The sequence below is a fragment of the Zootermopsis nevadensis genome, unplaced genomic scaffold (assembly GCF_977971745.1).
Source record: "Zootermopsis nevadensis isolate Lab colony 2312 unplaced genomic scaffold, Znev_1.0 Znev_ptg000019l, whole genome shotgun sequence".
Classification (NCBI taxonomy): Eukaryota; Metazoa; Arthropoda; class Insecta; order Blattodea; family Termopsidae; genus Zootermopsis; species Zootermopsis nevadensis.
The window spans coordinates 2,741,683-2,760,410 of NW_028259151.1; the positions used below are offsets into that span (position 1 = coordinate 2,741,683).

An 18,728-nucleotide genomic window follows, 5' to 3' on the forward strand; every position below is an offset into this window, starting at 1 on the left:
GTTTCCGTAGCCGTTTTGGCGAGTCTTTGGCAAGAGATTCAGGCAGAATCGCAGATGGTGCTTGACAGGCTGACAAAGAAAGATTTCCAGGGATGCTTCCAGGCTTGGCAGCGGCGCTGGGATCGTTGTGTTCACTCCCAGGGGAACTACTTCGAGGGTGATGGATGAATTTAATACCTGAGATAAGTGTACGGGTTTTTATACGCGCAGTCTTGAAACCTTCCGATCGCACCTCGTACTTGACACAAATACGGGTTGCTAGAGACGTGAACACATGGGACCGCTACACAGTCTGTTAATACAGAAGTCTTCCGCTAGGCGGAACTGGATTCCAGTTACAGGTAATATGGTGGGCAAAGCAGAGGTGTGACAGGTTTGTAACTTACAACTTCCTTCATTTACTCGCCGTTCGTCATCGGTCATTCATCTCTTACAAATTTTATCATTTCGCTGATTATAAGTGGACTAGATTTAAAAGGTTTGCTATTCATTAAAATGAAACAGCCAACGAGCATCTTGTGAAGTTATTTACTTACAGTCTATGTATTTCTACACAATTTTGCTCTGAGGCTTAAAGTTAGAGAATATATTTGGAAATTAACTACAATTGTTTATCGCAAAAAGTTGCGAGCTATCACGTATGCTAATCTAGTGTTTATCTAAATGATTAAATGAAAGTCACATTCAGGGAAACAAAGATCATGTAGATCTGAATGATAAACAAAAGCTGTGAAGTATGTCATTCAGTGACAATCTAGTTAAAAAACTGTAGTGCCACATCCTAACTGTGTAAGACCTTGCGATGCACAATTTTCTTTCAAGGACAAGAATATATCATAGGTTTATAAATTTATACAATGCGCACAGTTTCTTATATTTATGCACGCATACATTGACACCTGAAAGTTATCACACATATCTTCAAAGTTCTGTGACTTCGCGTGGTCATGTTTGTCGTTTTTAATCCAGACATACAACTTAAGGACCCTAAATGAAATGGAGTGTTTCTTCCATTTATAAATATACATGCTCTTATATTGGTAATGTTGACAGATAATTAGTTCCTAGATAGTTATCCTCTAAAGGCATTGTGTTCGAAACGTAATTAAAATTCGCCAGTTATTTCAGATGTCATTGTGTGGCACTCAACAACATACGACACATGAATACAAATTGACACAGACATTGACACGGATGTCGTAGCAATTTTCACGACAAAGATAGGTATTATACAGTGTCCTGAAACAAATTTAGACACGGAACTATAATGAAATATCTTTTTACTAACATCAGGATTATGGTTACTTCACAAATATATTATTTTCGGTGTGTTAAAGAAAGGGACGGCAAAGGCAAGGTAGTGAGAAGTGTGGCAAGAAGTCAACGACAGCGCGAATGAGTGATAGCGGAGAACAAGGCAACTATCAGACATCGAGGTATAGGCTGTTTGCTAGGACATGAGCTATGGCCTTGAGATGTGCAGTGCATTTCCACCCCGAACAGTGGGTGGGGTGAACTCAGAGCTCAGTTGCAAGGCAGAAGCGACCGAGTTCACTTCGTGTGGTAAATTCCATTTCAAAAACATTGACCCATTTTTAATAGGCATTTCATATTCATCGCTGTTTCTACTCAGCACGAACAGAATGCAAAGCGTGGGCAGAGGTGTAAAGAAAATAGGGAGACGTAAAGTCGTTACAGAAATGAGGGGCGACCTATTATCTACATGGACGAAACGTACATTCACTCCTCACACACGAAAGGACATGCCTGGGGTGATGGTACAAATGCAGGTCTACTTGCACCCGTCTCCAAAGGACAGCGAGTCATCATCGTACACGCTGGCAATGAAAATGGCTTCATTCCAAATGCTTTGTTAATGTTTAAATCGGGGACAAAATCTGGAGATTATCATCATGATATGAATTTTGACAACTATGAAAGATGGCTCAAAACGAAGTTAATTCCAAACCTTCCACCAAATTCGGTATTAGTAGTGGACAATGCAGCTTACCATAACGTACAACTTAATCCGGCTCCAACTTCTTCATCTCGAAAAAGTGCTATGATCGACTGGCTTTCAGATCGTAGCATTCCTTTCAGTGACGGAATGTGTAAGCCCGAATTGTATTCTCTAATTAAACTGCGTAAGCCACGATTCAAAACATTCAAAATTGACGCTCTACTGTCTGAACATGGCCACTCTGCCCTTCGCTTGCCGCCATATCATCCAGATCTGAATCCGATTGAACTGATATGGGGATTGGTCAAAGAATATGTCGCCAGAAAGAATGTCAGTTTCCGTCTAGATGATGCTATGAAACTAGCTGAGGAAAAGTTTAGTAGCATCACAAAGGAAGAATGGACCTCGAGGTGCAACAAATCCCGTCAGTGCGAACAGAATTACTTGCGGTTGGAACCTGTTCTTGATGACATTTCGGAACAAATTACAGTTAATTTACAAGATGGCAGTGATACCAACAGTTGTAGCAGTAGTGAGGAAAACGAGAGGGAGGAAGAAGATGCAGAAGAAGATGATGGGGAATTAAGTGGAATAGAAGCTTTGTAAAATATCTTCAGCCGCTGTAAGTAATTCAGTCTGCATTGATGTTTTTGTGTTCAGTAGTACAGAGAAAAGTGTTCTCCTCCGTTCCCCACTATCACTAGGAGACAGCGTCAGTACCCTCCCTTACGCGCCGATCCATAGCTCATGTCTGAGCGAACGACTAATAGCTTGGTACTGACGACGGGTCGTGGAACCGGACCGCCAGATAAACGACTGCAGTCATCGCACTGTCTTGAGACGTTTCACACACATCCGTCATGGCTCCGTCCCTCAACTTGTCCGACGACCAGCGGTTCGCCCTCATGAAGGTATGTTATGCAGTGTAACTTCGCAGCACCAAAACACTCGTGTGACATTTTGTCGGGAAATGTTTTCTACACCAGAGAAGCCCAGAACAATTTGTTATTAGTATTTCCTTCTAACAAACTGGATGTGAAGACAGATTCTTTTTTATGTGTGGCAAACTGGCGTGTACAAAGTCCTTCCATCATTCGGAGCTTATACCTTCAAATTATTTTGGAAATAAATCGTAATATTTTAGTGGTAATTAATTACAATATTCCTCTTTTTTGTATTCACTGAAGGACTGTTTTGTTTTCAAAAAAAAAATCGTGTGGCATTTAATTTCTAAAATAATCTGTAATAGGCTATGTTTCTTTTAATGCTGTAGTTTTTGACTCTTAGAACTGGTAAATGTTCGATACAGTGGCCTACGTTTATTCTGTAAGTTTTATTAATGGGTTATGACAAACAATTATTTAAAATCCGATTCAGATTTCAGGTTATAAAGTAACCTATAAGGAGAAACAGCATCGGTGTTGTTCTTATTGGGAATAAGCGTAACAGATTCCGTGTTCTTGAAACCCATGTGTGAATTTTAAATGAGAGTTAATGACGTTTTGAACGGAATGGGCAGAGAAATGGTCGTGGCCCGTTTGAAGATAACGCCAAAGTTGATCGGTACTTGGGTCCATGTTGACTGAATTGTTAATGCTTCTTATATATTCAGGACACAGGCTGACTGAAATGACTTTAATTGCCATAACTTCCCCTGCTCATAACTTTATATTTCTTTAATAACTTGGGTCCTTTCATTGACATCGAAGACCTAGTCGTAGGTTGAACTCCATACAGCAGAATCTCTCTTGTGAAACTAACAGTACGATCATCAGCTAGTCAATAAGTTCCTTGCCTTTCACAAAGTCAAAAAATTCATTACCACGTTCACAAAATCCCGCCACTGGACACTATCCTCGGCCACATGAATCCAGTCCATACCCCAAACCATTTCCCCAAGAGATATTTTAATATTATCCTTCTATCTACGCTTAGGTCTTTCTCCAAACATGAAAGGATAGTATACCACCTTACGTCACTACATCCTTCCAAATTCGTTATCCATTACTCATCCTCTAATTCGACGCCATATAATCAGAGTTACTAAAAGCGTCGTTAAATTGCTAATACACTCATGTCTCCTATGCGTGTCACATTCTCCAACCATCTCATGATCCTTGATTTGAAAATCTTAATAATATTTGTCGAGGAAAACAAATTATGAAGTTTTTTTCCATTCTCATGTTACTATCTCCCATTTAGGTCCAAATATTCTATTATTCACTGTGTTCTTAAAGGCCCTCGATCTATTTTCGTCCCGTAATATGAATAGGCAAGTTTTACGCCTTTATAAAACAACACGTAAAATTACAGTTTTGCATATTTTAATTGTCACGTTTACACTTACATGTAGGCCTATATAATAAAACTTTAATATTTGTGGGTTATCTCAAGCAGAACGCAAAAATATAGGTCAACGGAGATGAGATTATTATGTCACGTTATTACCACACTGGGAGTAATGGTCATTTTCCAGCTGGTAAGAAAGCGAACATGTTTTATGGTGCATAATATTCAAACATTCTTGTCGTGCAATGAGAAAAAAAACAGGTTACGTAGATAAGTAGGTGACCTTAACCAAGTATAATTCTTAATTACGAAGCCGAGGACAAGCCTTTAACAACTTTAAGATGGCTATCTGAAAAATACAAAATGATAAATTTAAATAATGTGACAGTAATTGCAAAGCACGAGCGAACATTGACTTCCAGTGTGAACGTACAGATTACAGTAAGATAGAATATGGTCGGGCCTGATGAACCACATCCCGATACAAGTTTGACGTAAAGTTCGCGAAATAAACTCGTTTTACAAACGCAATTAGGAATTCCACTTGAGTGTTTTATGATCAACTAGAGCAGAACGCTCCTTTCGGAGCTTCCCGGGGGGGGTGTCGATTTTTTAAAACGCAACCAACCTTGTGTAAAATACTAAACAACCCACCCCCCGAATGGAGACTTAAAACAATTGACCAACCCCCCTTCGGTGGGGTTAGTTTCGTGTCTCATTAAGTGTTTTAAATCTTGAGTAAGAAACTAAACTACCCCCCGAATTGGGGTTAAAACAACTGACCAACCCCCCGAAGGGGGGTTGGTCAGTTATTTTAACTGTTGTTGTTTTAAACACTTGACAAATCCCCCTAAGGGGAGTTGGTCAAGTGTTTAAAAAGCATCCCCCTTCGGTGGGGTTGGTTGCGTTTTAAAATCTTAAGTAACACACTAAACTAACCCCCCCCCCCCTTCGGGTTTAGTGTCTCATTCAAATGTTTTAACCCTTGGGTAGGAAACTAAACTAACCACCCCGAATGGGGGTTAAAACACTTGAGTAAGAAACTAAACTACCCCTCCCGCCAACAGTTCTTGTTCAGTCAACTTTTTACGTCCAGCCCCACCCTTGCAAATCTTCGTCTTAAAATCGATCATAAAGTCAGCTTTCATAATAGTTTTCGTTATCGTAATATATCGAATGAGTATCACTTTTTGGAGTTCGTACTTCAAATACTTGATAACGTCTTCTTTCACTTTTCTTAATTTCTTAAATAGTTTTATCTCGCTGTTCGGTGGCGACGTGCTGCCTGTAGAGCAGTGATAATGCGACTGGCTTGGTACTAAGCGTTATTTGTTTACTCGGTATTGTTGTTCCACAACAATGCCATGTATAAACAAATATAAGGTGTTATTGTTGATGACGTCATTTTTTGACGACAAATTGGTTGACGACAACGACTAATCACAATTTTTTATAGTAGATATCTGTAATAAAAATGTCTTTATGGAGCCTATGTGTATAAGATTGCGTAATTTTTATTTCGCTACTGGGTACAATTGCAGGATCTAACATTTTATTGGAAGTATTTGTTGAAGTAGACAATGAAACTGAATGACATTGTAAAGACTAAAAAAAATGGGTTTAAAGAAATTAAACTGGAAAATAAAAAAAATATAGAAATATATTTTCCGGGTGCTTGTGGAAATTAAATTTTATCAGTGAATGTCATTAAAGAATATTTATATGTCAATAAAAGCCGCTTATACAAGTTTGAAAATCGCTCTTCAAACACACGCAATGAACAAGCTAGGCCTGTAAGCAGCTTAAATCACTTCCTTTGGCTGTACCACTTTCGTAACCACACATTATATCCATAAGAATGCGTTACACCCCGTGAACACATTGTTATGCAAGGACATCTGTAAATATGGGAACCATAATTTGAAAATTTGTTCATCGCTAAAACGATCGCCGACAGAATTCTGGTATGGAGCGAAATAGTGGGCACGTGTACAGATCTTTCGTTTGTTTCTTTCATAATGTCCTTATAATTGCTAAGCGCATCGTTTGTTCTTGGCGAAAATCAGAAATGCTTAATAATTTTGTTATAAATGACGAATCCAGGGAGTTAAGGGCATATTTTAACCCTTTAAGACATCAGTCGACTTTGTGTACTTAAAACACACACACACACACACACATATATATATATATATATATATATATATATATATAAAATAAATTAATACAGGATGAGCACAAAAGAACTTTACACTTTGAAAATTATATAGAAAACAAACGGGGCGTACTTCGAACTTCACACCCACACCAGTTGATACAAAAAACTGTTGTGTTGTTTATAATGACCCGGGTGATTATTGTTCCGCGTCTCCGCTAGGTGCCACTAGTTTCGAAAATGGCAACCCCCACAACAGTGTGTTCTGCAGTTAGCGAAGACAAAGCCTGTAACAACTGTGCGACGTTTATTTCGCACACACTTTCACTTGGGACCACCCAGCTGGGTGTCTATTCACGCCGTAGTCTTTGTTTGAGTTGCAGCGAATCACAACTGCCATAGCTTCCATCACTAGGGACACTGCAGAGTTTCAGACGAGTTGGATTATCGTCTCGATATCTGCCGTGTGACTCGCGGAGCACATTTCGAGTATCTGCGAGGTGTGTACAAAACTCCGAGGTTTTTTCTATCGACTGGTGTAGGTGTAAAGTTCTAAATACGCTGCATTTTTTTTCTGTATCATTTTGAAAGTGTACAGCCTTTTTGTGCTCACCCGATATATATCAAAATCTGGTGCTTTAAGATTAGCTCATAATACAACTTCCGCGTGTGTGTATGCTTTACATCTGTTCCCCAGCAATCAAACCACTGACATTTCACAGACGCCAAATTAGTTAATGTCACCAAAAAGGTCAACGTGCTATATCCGTTTTATCTCATAGATTTAACATTTTGCCTTCATCCTTTTACTGTTATTCCTGAAATTTATTTTTACTTTTAATTCCAGCCCTGGTTGATGAAATGGCCATAAACGTTTCAAACGAACGTGCTGCTTCCACCTTCAGGTCTAAAGTGGTGATTGTTAGGAAGTTAATGGTTTATATAGGGCAGTTCTCCTGACCTGATCCTCCTCCTCTGTTTCCACCGTTCACGTCCTAACGCTCCACTCTTCAGCCGATTTTTTTCCGAGAGGTACGCGGCCAAAGACCACGTGGAGCAACAACCCAGAAGACCTCCATCTGTAAATTAAAATACGAATTGAATTGAAATTCGTCAATAGACGCGCGCTTTTACATGCACCAAGACTGACATGTCGGAGCTACTCTTTCCCTTGTCATATTTACTTATTTTTATTGTTTATTTAACGACGCTTGTTCAGTACCTCAGACTATATATCGTCAAATGACAGGATGATAGTGAATAATGAATTGGAAATGTGGAATAAAGCGGTCGTGGGCTAAATTAAAATACTATCTCGGCATTTCCCTGGAGGGACTGACAAAACCCACGAAAACTAATTCAGGGTAGCCGGTCTAAGGGCAAAGATTTTAACCAGGGACCTCTCGAATACTGGTCTAAAATCTATAGGTCTGTTCGAATGTCGAGTCGTTCCTGAAGCAAGTAAGTGATGTAAACCATCCGCTACGCCATTATGATACATCACGTAATACTTTCCTACAGTTTCAAAGCATAATCTGGTTGCTTTTGTATCAGAAATAGGATTTATTGGGATTCGTACAGTTTCCTTTATCGTTCATTTGAGGAGGATTCAGAGAAACCGCCCCTGCCCACTCTCTTTGAGAGAGCAGTAGGATTTAAAGACATAAATAATTCTTAAACCTTTCACTATTCTCCGAGTGCAACTAATGGTTTCTTCGACAAGATAATGTGTTTGTTTAAGACTGTAATGTTTGTTATGTAATGTGAATATTATATGAGAAGCATCGTCAAATATCATCATAAACTGGTTTGAAATTTATTTTCTATCTCGTTCGTAAAATTAATATATTTATTTATAATGGTAAAAGTCCTTGGCCATCTGTCACGAATAGCAAAAAAACAAAGTTGTGTGGAATGTTTACGAGACAATAGTTCGCCAGTGGATTTTGTGCTAATAACGAGATTTTTACATCAACGTGCATGGGCTGTCAATTCTACTTTCAGAACAACAAATTTGCCGATTAATACATGCTATTTCAATAACATTTAAGTTTTTGTAGACTTATACATATATCTTTGACATACTACTGTGTGTGTCAGTCAGTCCCGTTGATGCCTCGTCCTTTCTGGCGTCAGTACGAGGTCATGAGAATTTCAGTTGCATAAAAATCGGTTATTCGTACTTACATAATTTTCTTGTTACCTTAGAAGGAAGTGCCGAAGTAAACTGAACATCGTCACTCCCTCCCTCCCAGCCCCCCCCCCCTCTCTCTCTCTGTCAGCACGATCGCAGTAATCGCCGAACTGAGACGAATCAATTTCTAGCTCCTCTTCAACACTGGGATCGCGGGCTCGAATCCCATTCTGGACACGAATGTTTGTCCTTGTTTTTCTATGTTGCCTTATGCTATCCTGTGTAAGTAGAATCTTACGATGGTCTAGAATAGTGATATTCAACCTGGGGTACACGAAGACATCTTAGGGGGTACGTGAAATTTAAAAATATATATATTATTTTATGATAAACACTGAATAATCAGTAATGTATTTTATTTAATTTATTTTAGATGTAGATTATATACTATGTATAACTTGAATTATACACCAACAACTTTGGGGGTACAAAGTTGAAGAGAAATTATATCTGGGGGAACACGAACAAAAAGGTTGAATGCCACTGGTCTAGAAATCTGCTTCCCAAACTTTTTCCTTCATTACCCAAAACCGCTTATCAGAAAGTACTTTTTACCCAATGCACTGCACATAAAACATGTATGACAAGTAAAAATTAGGATTCAAATATTTATTATATTATGTTAAATAAACAAAAAATTATATAATGAAGATTATCTTTTCCAATTGTGTACAGTACGATTTATAAACACAGCCAGCGTGATACATACCTCACACCGCCATAGCTAGCAACATACTGCACCCAAAGTTTAGACTAGACAACTAGACTCACTAACTTTAGTTTAGGGGGGTGGTACATGTAGACGTATTTTTTCAATTCTCCACGTGCATGCGAGCGAGGCAAAATTGATTGAATCTAATAACAAGCGTATGGCGTATTTATTAAACAGCATATCAATACTTGTTAGTCTGTTTTAGAGTATCGGTGCACAATGACTGATCGCTTTCTTCAGAGTACTTCTTCTACACTTTTACGGTAAATTTTAATGTGTAATCCGAGTTGTGTCGTTACCCAAAGAAAAAACACTTTTACCCCTTTTTCGGGTAATTTACCCAGGTTTGGGAACCACCGGTCTAGAAGATTCATCGTCATAATGGGCATATTCTATGACATTTGAAGAACTCTATACTTCACACTTTTCAGTTCACATTAAATCGAATGTTCATCAGCCACTCAGTGTTCGATGAAGATAAAGCCAACTTCAGTGTACGGATTAACGGATAATGATAGATATTATTGTGTTGTTTTTCAGGGTCATTTAAGTAAATATAAATGAAATAAAGAGATCTAAAGAAAAAAGATCTGATCAGTTTTATTATACAATTTGACAGTAAAACAGTTAGGCGACGTCCATATCAAAAGGTGGATTTAACGGATTATAGTTCCGTTCAATTCCACTCAAGTCATGGATGTTTGTCCGCGTTTTTATGTGTTGTGCTGTCCTGTGTACAGGTAGAGGCCTTGCGACGGGCCGATCCCTCGTCCGAGGAGTCGTACCGAATGTCTATAGATCAAGCCAACGAGAAGTTGGGGTCCGCAGTGCTCAGGCACTCGAAGAACGGTCGTACCCAGTATCCAGTGTCCCAGTAGAGTTCCGTTATGTTAATTGGGTTTGCTGTTAGAGAAGAATTCGCCACTTTTCTGTTTCCACGACCATTTTTTGACGAAATCAATATGACGAAAGGGCAGCTTTTTTTGTCCCTCATCTGTAATTTCTAGACTTACAGTTGTGAATTAAAACTCTCTATTACGAGGTATTTATTCAGGTAAAACAAATGTTAATCGAAATTATTGTTGAGGCAATGAACCCTGTCATCCTAGACGCTAACAAAAGTCGAGTAAAAGGGTTCTAACGACGGTGCGATAATTTCTCTATTGCCGTTTATCTAGGGACTGGGTTTAGTCCCTTCTATTGAATCCAGCAGAATAGTACTTTCACACGAATACGGGAGCAGAACCACCTACCACAACGTAGTAGCTTCGGTCTTAATAACCTGAACGATGGGCAAAGTCGAGACAAGCAGCAATACAGAAAGGGGCGAGTGCTTAGGTCCATTCTACAAAGATACTCAGAAGTGTTTAACGGTGGAGGAGGGGTCACAACTTATTTAGACGAGAGAAATATTTTGGGTATGAACTGACCCAGCGTCATCTCCCGACATTCCAGATGTTACAATAGTCTAATGAAATGGTGGTATAATTTTAGCTTTCAGCGCAAGCTGTTATACTACCATCTACTGAAGTCTAGAAAAATTAAAATTGTATGTAAGATTTGATGTTCTCACGGCGACGAGAATATAGATGACTGTCGTTACAATCCAAAGGCGGCCATTTTCAAAATTATATCTGTGTATCTTTATTTGCGATACGACTTGCTTCAGGCAGTCTGAAATTCTTGTTCAGTGAACCGCGACAACTGCTTTGTTACATACATACATCTTTATTACATTCCATGGATCCATAAGTTAGTCAGATGACAATAGGATGTAGAATAAGTCATAATAATACAATACATGTTATACAAATACAAGTCATACTATTATATAAATGTCACAAAAATACAAAGGGTTCACATGAAGTAGAGATAAGTTACAAATAAACCCACTCATTATATACAATAGATAAATTACGACTTACTTGTAAACATTTGAAATTCATCGACAGAGTAAAAGGAGTGTGTAATTAAGTATCTTTTCAATGCTGGTTTAAATTGCTCCTTTTTATTTACAAGACTTGTGAGATTTGATGGTAGACTGTTGAAAATGTTGATCCTTGCATAATATGCACTCTTCTGAAAGCATGAGAGGTTGGCAATTGGTCTATGAAGCTGATTTCTATTCCTTGTGTTGACACGGTGTATAGCAGAATTAGTTTGAAAGAGTTCTTGGTTATTTACAATAAAGTTCATTAACGATAATATGTATTCACAAGGAAGAGCTAAGATCTACAATCTCTTAAACAGACTTCTACATGAATTCCTAGGTTTTATATCAGCCAATAATCTAACAATTGAATGGCGAAACTGGTTTAAGTCATCTACCTACCACAGTACAACACGTGACCTAATGCCCTAAGCGGGGGCACAACTTGCGATTCCAGTGTCAGAGACCGTGATGACCTTTGACCGTGCAGCTACGGGAGTCTGAGATAATGTTATGCGTACTAGTGCCCCGTATGACTCGAGAAAAATTCACACGTGGCAAAAGTAACGAAGGATGGAAATTTTCGGAAACGAATGTGTTGCAGTGGGTCCCAGCGTATGTATAACAATTAAAAATGGACTCACTGATGACATTCCGATGGGTCGCGAATGTTATTATTGAGATTTTTTGTATACAGATGCAAGTTTTGTTTTCTAAATTAACATTATTTCAAGATTTTATTGAAAAATTGTTATTTTATGCATGGGATAGCCGATTTTAAGAACTGTAAAAATGGGGTCGCGGTTGAAAGAAGGGGGAGAACCATTGAACATAACGCAATTTCTGTAAAAGAAATTTGTATTTCCGAATAACGGGAATAAAGCAGACCCCGAGTATAAACTTCGATTATCGTAACCTCAGTATGTCACGAATTCGACCTGTATGTACTAGGGAGAAGCAGATTACAATCTGTCTTGTGACATATGACGATCTCTACAGTAGTCTGTCCTTGCTGTCTTGGGTTCTCACCGGTAAAGAATTATGACATCGAGTTTTAATGTAGTATTATGAATAACGTCATTAACGCTTAAGCCCATATCTGAATGTGGTAGGTCTTCTGGGGAAATCAGCAGCGTAGAAGTCCAACGTCTTAGATATTGTGTAGGATTTGAGGTTTTGACGGCGGAGTCTCTGAATATGGCTGTCTTATGGGTTGTTGCACCTTGTAGTCTCATCGCCCTGATGATGGAAGCAGCAAGGACCTCTGAAACGTCGGTAAACTTTTATAAGACTACACGGCGCAACAACTCAGAAGCCAGCCATCTTCGTCTTGAGTGTTTTCATTATCTCAATATCAGGTATTTGTGCAATTGTGGAGAAGGTGGAATCTCCGGAAAGTTTGACCTATCTTCTTATTGGCTTGACACAGCTGATTGTTCGAGAAGAATTAACCACTTTTGTCACAGTGAAAGATGTACTTATTCTACCAGTCATCACTTGAAGCTAATTAAATTATAAAGTTGATACAGCGATACTAAATGAACTATGACAATAATCTGACCATATGTACAAGTAAAACTTGATGAAGAAGATGGTAGTCTTCTGAGTTGTTTTGCCGTGTAGTCTGGTAGAAGGTTACCGACGTTACAGACATTCTTGCTACCTCCATTATCGCGCTGATGATGGAGGCAGCATGGACCTTCAGACTCACAGCCGTGGGAACCTCAAATCCTACTAAAACTTGATCAACTTCGGGTATCCGCACTGTGAAGTTATTTTCGTATGATCAGAATACCAAATTAGTCACAGCTCGAAATGTGTAAGAATATCGGAGTTTCTTCGAAGATGACCTTTGAAAAGAAGACCAGCGGCCATAAAACAAAAGTAGCGGTTCAGGGCGAGGAATAAATAGATCACACGTTCAGTTCATGGCACAGTTAACTGCAAACGAAAACCGCGGAATGTACTGGTAACTTGTATTGTGTTCTTTCTCATTCCGTGGTGAGCCGTTGCTCATTGTTTGGCAGATTCCAACACGCCTAATAGCAAAGCAAGAACCAGAAAAAGACGATTCTTGGCGTGTACCTGTCGTATTCATTATATCAGTGATAACGAGTAGGCCTGTGTGGGAGGTACCTAGTTCCAATCTCGGCAGGGTTACCGCCTTTCAAGTCTGATGTTTTTCGTGGTTTTCCTCTCTTTCGAGGAAAATTTTTCTAGATCCTTAAAATAGAGCAGGATCTCTTTATTGTTCATAATCACTCGCTCATATTAGACGGTGTACAACCTTCACAGTGCAAAATGCGTCGTTAAATAAAACCACCAGACTCACAATGAGTCATTGTTTTCTTGACTCACAAGAGCGTACTGAATTGTGCCTACTGACAATCATCACAGCTTTGTCGCACTCCTCAACAATTCACTTTATAAAACACCATTATAGGAGAATTTGTAGGTCATAAGGAAATTTAACGTGGTGTTTTCTGCTTATCTACTTTCTTTTTCTTCTTCTTCTCTTTTAGTCTTCTGGTCTGTTGTAATTCAGAATTGTCTTCAAAAATTGTAAATCTTCAAACTCACCGCTGTGAAAACCTCAAATCTTACATGAAATCTCTTGTAGGATTTGAGGTTTTCACGGTGGTGAGTCTGAAGATTGCTGTCTCCTGCAAATTTCTTCTTACAGCCAATGTTATGCAACCGGTGTAAGGCCGCAAGGTTCACGTGTTGTGATTTTTTATAAAAATTGCATATTCTGACGTTGAAGTTAGAAAAAGACCGTCTCTTTCGTAATTAAAATTCGCAGCACACACACGTAAACACATTGGTTCGTGATCAAAAGTTTCATACAACATGTATTATGTTTTGCAGATGGCTGACTTCTGGGTTATAGCGCCTTGTACTCTGGAAGTTTACCAGTGTTTCGTACTTGCTATCTCCATCATCAGGGCGATTTGCTGCCTCCATCATCAGGGCGCTCGTAGCCGTGACGATGAAGGCAGCAAGGACCTCTTATCTATTGGTAAGCGTTTACCACACTACACGGCGCTACAACCCGGAAGACAGCCATCTGTGTAATCACCGCCCGGTGTTTTGTTTTATGAGGCGAAATTTGGTGTGCCGTCATCTGTCTATGACAAATCAGAATGTTCCTTGTGTGATGAAAGGTTTCAGAACACTGCCTTAGATACATGGTAGGGCCTCAATTTGCGGGATCGGCCTGTCACAAGACCTCCATATACACAGAAGAGCATATCATAGCGAAACCTTTCTACGGTGGGATTCGAACCCACAATCGAAGTGTTGGAGTGGTCCAATACCGTGCACGTCTTATATCGTAAGGGCACATGGATGGGTTTTGTGCTAACTTCGAGCAGACTGAAAAATTTCTGTATAAATTGAAATAAATGCATATCTGACTTGCCATTCCATGAACATTGCACAGAATTCCTGTAATTACAGCCGCCTCGGTGGTGTAGTGGTTAGCTTATATCCTAGTATTCGAGAAGTCCCTAGTTCGATGCCGTAGCCACGGGAAGACATGTTAGAAATAAGGCGGCATAACAACGATCAATTATCTAAAGACAGGAGTCCCAGAAATTTTCGTACGCCTTATCATATCAACCTGCGCATCACTTAATGGACTGTCCAAATACCGAAGTTTGGTGTAACAAATTTAATGCACCAAAATCGGTAATAGTGAAAAATATGAATTACTAAACAGAATCATTTATTTATAGTCTTGCTTTCCATATCGCATACACTTGAAAGAAAGTAACAAATTATGTTCTTAACTTTTGTTAAATATTATACGTATAACCCACGTAGTATTCTCAGTTGATACACCGTCGTAAAATAAAAAAAACGGCGATGTTTCTCTGTAGAATGTTCACATTGTCAGAGAAAAACAAATTGAGTTGCTTTCATACGTCATGGATTTCCAAACATTGTTCTGAAAGAAGTAAATTTATCGACTTTCGCTCACCCACTAAGCAAAATATTAAGCATTTGTTATTTTATGTGAACTATTATGACTTCAACAAATCATCAAACCCCAGTAACTAAAATCCAGTTTCATGCCTTCAAATAGTTTCCTAGTATTTCAAAATATAATTCTGCAAATCGTATGTCGTCAAGATTCAACTTGAAACAGACAGAGTACAATAAACAGAGTCCAACCGTTCCAGACACCTTGCGACTTGAATCCAGGAAGCAAACTGAAGTTTTGTATTTCTCACGTAACAACGTTAAAGTGCATAATCATGCAAGCATTATAACATCTCATCTTTTCCTGATTCTTTGTTGTTAATCGTGACGTGAGACAGGTATATTCCTGCAGACACTGAGTCATCTGGTTCATGGCAATCTGCTAGCAGCTGAAAAAACATTTGCGCATTCAATTGTCACTTCAATAAACATCCGATGTATTTTAAATGTTTATTCATTATTCTTAAATAAATAAAACATAAAAAGCCAGGCTGATTAACCCTGAAAAACCTTTGCCAGCTAGACCGGTTTTTTTATTTTTTATTCTGTTACGTAACGTGAAGTTCGTTGCTTGTTGCCATTGCATTTATCCTCATAAAAAAATTGTAACCGGAGGAAATATACAAGATAAAAAAAAGGCCACAAGATTTTGCTTTTGAAAGTGGCTGTAATTAAAACTAGGGAACAAGAACAACTGTGCAAGAAACTACAAATTCAAGTCACACCAACAATGAAAAATAACCTCTGTAAAGTTGGGTTCACTGTCAAAATATACGGTGCCAGTAACTGTGTAGAGAATGATTTCCAAGTCCGTCTTGCCTCCAAAAAATGGCGATTGTGTGGTTTCTTTGTAGAAGCAATTTTCAATTATTCATCGCTCTGTGCCTTTATACCGGGTGATTCAGTATTGACCCTCATAAATTTAAGAATATGTTATATGATCATAAAAGATTAAACAAACAAATCATACACAATGGATCGAAAAGTCTCTGTTTTATAAAACAGCCTTCAAAAGTGGAAGTTTTGCAAATTTCTTGTGTTGACAAACTGCGCATGTACGTAAACATGTCCACCCTTCATGTCGCTGTACACAGGTAGTCAAGGACAGTTCTTTGAGGTATTGCTACGGGGTTACTTAACTATGCAGTGAAAGTGGTTCCGACATAATTATCGTAGCTGACATTAGTATGACTCTAGAAATTGAATTATTGTTAAGTACTACCACGCGTTGCTACTACAGCAACGTAACTACTTCCTTGAGTCCTTACCAGTGTGTGTAACATCTCTACTTATTCAAGAACCATACAACGTATTATGAACACAGGTAGTACACAAATTGAAAGATAACGAACACATGATTCAGTACGAAGATGGCTGTCTTCTGGGTTGGGCGATCATCGCCCTGATGATGGAGGCAGCAACGACCTCTGAAACGTTGGTAAAATTCTACCAGACTACACGGCGCTACAACGCAGAAGACAGCCATCTCATAATATGATTTATTTGGTAAGGAACCAACCAAATACATGATTATGTACTAATTCATAACTGATGTTGAAAATGACTAGTTGTCCAACGGTTACGTAATCTTAAGGAGCGGAACCGTTCTGCCTCAGCTCAAATTTCCTCGCGCTTCTCCAAGGATAAGATACATGAAGATTTCCGTCTTCTGGGTTGTTGCGCTGTGTAGTCTGGTCGATGTTAACCAACGTTTCAGATGTTATACTGCCTCCGTCATCGCCCTGATGATGGAGGCAGTATGACCTCTGAAACGTTGATTAATATCGACCAGGCTACACAGCGCAACAACCCAGAAGACAGAAATCTTCATACTCATCGCCCTGATGACGGAGGCAGTATGACCCCTGAAACGTTGGTAAACATATACCAGACTACACAGCGCAACAACCCAGAAGACGGAAATCTTCATACTCACCGCTGTGAGAACCTCAAGTCTTACATAGATAAGATACATGTCTGCATATTCCTAGTTTGGTGTAGTTTATTTTATATACTGTTACATTGAACCACCAAATCACACCTTATCGTACGTATTACCTTCATTCCTCGTAGATGAGTGACCTCTCGGTGCCCGATGTCATAACAAAACACAGCTCATCAGAACACTACCAACAAGAGAAAAGTGCCATCTGACCAAGGAATTTCCAACCGGGAATCTTTCTGCACGTACTACGTATAAATATAAGCTAATGTAGGCCTGCCTCAAAATAGATACATTTCCGGACCAGTGTATAGGTCTATTTGCATTTTTACTTGTTAATGGTCATACAGTCTGCCCTCAAAATTATGAGATGCAATTTCGAATCAGCCAGTATGAGCGAAGTACATGGAATCGCAACAGGTGATGTGAATTGAGATGAAGACTGTCCAACCAGCTTCATACCCAGTGGGTACTGGGTATTAAAATGGCCGTAGAGTGAAACAGACCACTCCTGTATTTAATGCTGAGGTTGAAGTAATTCGTACGGGTTCATCGGCATAATTATAAAATTGTATGCACTTGATCGACCAAGAAATAACTAGTCTAATGCAGGTTAGGAAAATAAGCAGTCCCCCATTTAAAACGCGACCCTAACGACAACATTATTTTTTTTTAAGATTTAGTGTCATCAAACGAATATTCTTTAATTTTTGTTTGTAGGAAGAACTTGAAGAACAGCGTTGCATCAGATGCTGAAAATGTCTCGAAGGCAAATGCCCCACAGTTCTTATGAGTGTTTCGAGCTACTCTGGGAAGGATTTCTAGGTCAATGTTGGCAGATCTGTTCAATATTTTGTTTCAGTTACTCCAAACTTTGTGGTTTATTTGAATATCCGTCTTTGTAAAATCGAAACAGAAATCGGAGGGGTAAGGTCTGGAGATCGTGGTGGCCAAAGACCACCTCCAAAAATGTGCTTACTAAAGAACTCTTGGAATAAAGTAGTTGTGTTCGCAGTTTGGGCCGTAGCCCCATCATGTTGAAAGCATCAATCAACACAGTCTGACACATTATATTTCATTTCAATGAGTTATATCGCAAATAAAATAGAAATTAACACTTTGTATCTGAACATAGATTCAGTAGCCTACTTAAAATACAAAAGCCAATCACAGGAAATGATTCCGAACTTGTTCCATCACCATAGACTGTCTGTGAGAAACCCACGTCTTAACTGACTGCCTAGATAAACAGACCCTTTGATAGGGTCACACTTAGGGAACTACGTATTTACTGATCAACGCCCATCGTCCTCCACTGTTTTAAACAAAAACAAAGTTTTATATCTTTTAGGCAAAATTTTGACAAGACTTAATGAAGAACTGAGTAACATTTGTGTTAAAGCATAGTGTATTTATAAATCTATGTAACAATTATAAACCCGGGTGTAATAAGTAGCAATTACGCATTAATAACCAAAGAGATCCATTCGCTGTTTTTACGAAGATATTTACCTACTCAGTGAAATAAAGATAAAACGAAGATAAGGAATGTTCCCTTCAGT

At 38.8% G+C, this 18,728-nt stretch overlaps 1 protein-coding gene across 1 annotated transcript in view; it reads left to right on the plus strand.

Moving 5' to 3' along the window:
* The first annotated feature begins 330 nt into the window (after positions 1–330).
* LOC110829388 (SEC14-like protein 2) overlaps positions 331–18,728 on the plus strand; it is a 51,452-nt gene continuing 33,054 nt past the window's right edge. The window contains exons 1-3 of the mRNA XM_022063057.2: positions 331–373; positions 1,338–1,437; positions 2,728–2,871. Coding sequence (XP_021918749.1) covers positions 2,821–2,871 — 51 coding nt within the window. The 5' untranslated portion in view covers positions 331–373; positions 1,338–1,437; positions 2,728–2,820. The remainder of the gene's footprint in view (positions 374–1,337; positions 1,438–2,727; positions 2,872–18,728) is intronic.